This window comes from Diplotaxodon limnothrissa, linkage group LG17 (genome assembly GCF_057381915.1).
Source record: "Diplotaxodon limnothrissa isolate DT_005_m linkage group LG17, D_limnothrissa_male_GT1.1, whole genome shotgun sequence".
Classification (NCBI taxonomy): domain Eukaryota; kingdom Metazoa; phylum Chordata; class Actinopteri; order Cichliformes; family Cichlidae; genus Diplotaxodon; species Diplotaxodon limnothrissa.
This window is the reverse complement of record NC_140612.1, coordinates 12,547,066-12,549,554: the sequence shown is the minus strand read 5'-3', so window position 1 is coordinate 12,549,554 and position 2,489 is coordinate 12,547,066. Positions and strand designations below refer to the sequence as shown.

The 2,489-nt window shown below is 45.4% G+C and overlaps 1 protein-coding gene across 1 annotated transcript; it reads left to right on the top strand.

Moving 5' to 3' along the window:
• The first annotated feature begins 632 nt into the window (after positions 1-632).
• On the top strand, positions 633-2,157 carry LOC146614677 (syncytin-A-like). Its single transcript, XM_085376643.1, has one exon. The coding sequence runs from the start codon at positions 718-720 to the stop codon at positions 2,155-2,157; it is 1,440 nt and encodes a 479-aa protein (XP_085232769.1). The 5' UTR covers positions 633-717.
• Positions 2,158-2,489: the final 332 nt, after the last annotated feature.

Below are 2,489 nucleotides of genomic sequence, written 5' to 3'. Positions count from 1 at the left end.
ACCTTTCTGTGCCCCATCATCCTCTATTAGACGACATCCAAGCTAAGTAAACATGTCTTGGCCCTTTCCCCCTGAAATGACAGGCAGGCAAAGATGTTGCGTCTTTGTTTGCTTCCTGGCCCTGGGTCTCATTCCCATTGGCATAATCCTGATCTGTGAAGGGCCCCCGACACTTCTGACACCTTCAAGTTCAAAAGCTTCGCCCCTTTCTGACAGTCCCAATCTGACAAATGTAGCCCCTAGGGTCTTGCCCACCACTTCCTCTCCAGTTTTGCCCACGCCCGATCGATTTAGAAAGAAACGAGACACGGTTACCTCCTGTACCCCAAGTACGACTAGAATGATTACTCTCTGTGTCCCCAACAATAAAAGTTGGGTAGTTGAAATAGATTTCGCTAGCTTCCCAGTCACTCCCGTCACCAAAGACCAAGGGGGGGATCTTTTTAACCTTGCAGTACATCTCTCCTCCTCAGTGTGGTATATAACCCTGGGAGGTTGGCATCAGTGGAAGTGGTCCAGTTTAGTGTCAGAAACGGACCTCGATTGGTCCAAGCACTCTAGGGGTCAGGCTTTGCACTGGAGAAACCAAAATATGCTCAGAATAGCAAAAAACCGGATCTTTCAGGCTTAATTTTTACCCTAAAGGATCTGGCCTTGACCTCCTGTCAACAATTTATACTTGCCCCTTGGACTGATCGCACCGCCCTGTATTGGCAAATGGAAATATGCCCTAGCGTTGGTGCAGCTCCAAGCTCTGTAGTTAAAGATGATAACCCCACCTTTAATGGCCCTCCGGTGACATATACAAACGGGGGGAGAAACGGCCGAATACGCATTGTAGACACAAATAAAATGTCTAAAGATGACCTCTTCCAAATTCTAACCGGTATTTCTGGAGCAACAAACAACTGGTTACTACTAGCTGAACAAGCTGCTGACAAGACGGCTTCCGACTGCATAGTTTGTATGGGAGCCCGTCCCACTTTAAGAGTTGTACCGGCGCCAGTCAATAGTGCATGCCTCCTGCATCTTATGAACAATACAAAACGAGGTCATTGCTCATATCTGGAAAACCACTTTCCTAAAACTCAACGCTCGGTCTCTAATAAACCACCTTTCTTTTCTTCAGATGTAGCTGTGAACAATTTCACTTGTATTAACCTGACTGGCAATGCAGTAAAACTAGGTAGCTTGAACTCTTCTTGGTGCACTGAGATGACGGTTATGAAACCAAACTTCCGACCTACGGCTAGGGCTGATTTGTGGTGGTGGTGTGGCAATAACAAGTTATATGATGGTTTCCCTCGGGATGCGTCAGGTCTTTGCGCTCTCATAACTCTTATTTTACCTGTTTCAGTCACTCCAGTAGATCTCTCTATAGAAGTACACGAAGTTGGCCTCCCATCCTCCTCTGAACGCCGCTCTAAACGTTCTCTAATCCCAGGTTCAGCTCATAATCCAACCTATATTGATGCTGTAGGTATACCCCGTGGGGTCCCCGATGAATATAAACTGCGAGACCAGGTTAAAGCAGGATGGGCCTCGATACTTTGGATGGTTGAAATAAATGCGAATGTAGACAGAATTAACTACATTCACTTTAATGTGCAACTGTTAGCTAATTACACTCGAGATGGTTTTGAAGCTGTGCATGCACAGTTATCTGCCACTTCCCTAATGGCTTTCCAAAACAGGGTCGCAACGGATTTTCTCCTCGCAGAAAGAGGCGGAGTCTGCAGCCTTTTTGGTCAGGAGTGCTGTACCTATATCCCCAATAACACAGCTCCTGATGGTTCCCTCACTAAAGCTATTACTGGTCTCACAGCTCTTACTGTTAAAATGAAGGAACACTCGGGCGTTGATACTGCCATGTGGGACTCTTGGCTTAACATGTTTGGCAAATATAAGGCCCTTGTAGCTTCCATCCTAGTTTCCATCTCAGTTTTTGTTGCTGTCCTAGTCACCTGCGGTTGCTGTTGTATTCCATGCATTCGATCCCTGTTCCAGAGACTGATTGTTACAGCTTTCACTCCTGAGGATAAGGATCTCGCCCGGCAGATGCCTTTATTGGCTAGTCAACTTCCCACCTCCTCGCCAACGGATGATGAAAACTCTGATCGTGAGGGTGACGAACATTATCGTCTTTCTCTTGTTTAAATGCTTCTAGAATGGTTGTTTCTCTGTGGTGTTTTGTCTTAGGCTTGTTATTAATTGTTTCCCTCACCCACTTCCTCTTGAAGGATATATCTGGTTGAACTGTGTCTGGTCGGGTTGTGAGGGTTAAGCGATGTTCTCAGGGTCTCCGGACTTAAGCCTGAGCGAATGTGTACTCCCACCACTGGATATAAATTGTTTTTTTTTTTTCCACACCCCTTCCTCACGTTTTACCATATTCACTTTTGAATGTCCTTAGCAGTTACCGTTCTGGGTTTATTTTATGGTTGATTTATTCTTTCACATTTTCACGTTTATATCTCTCATTATTATAG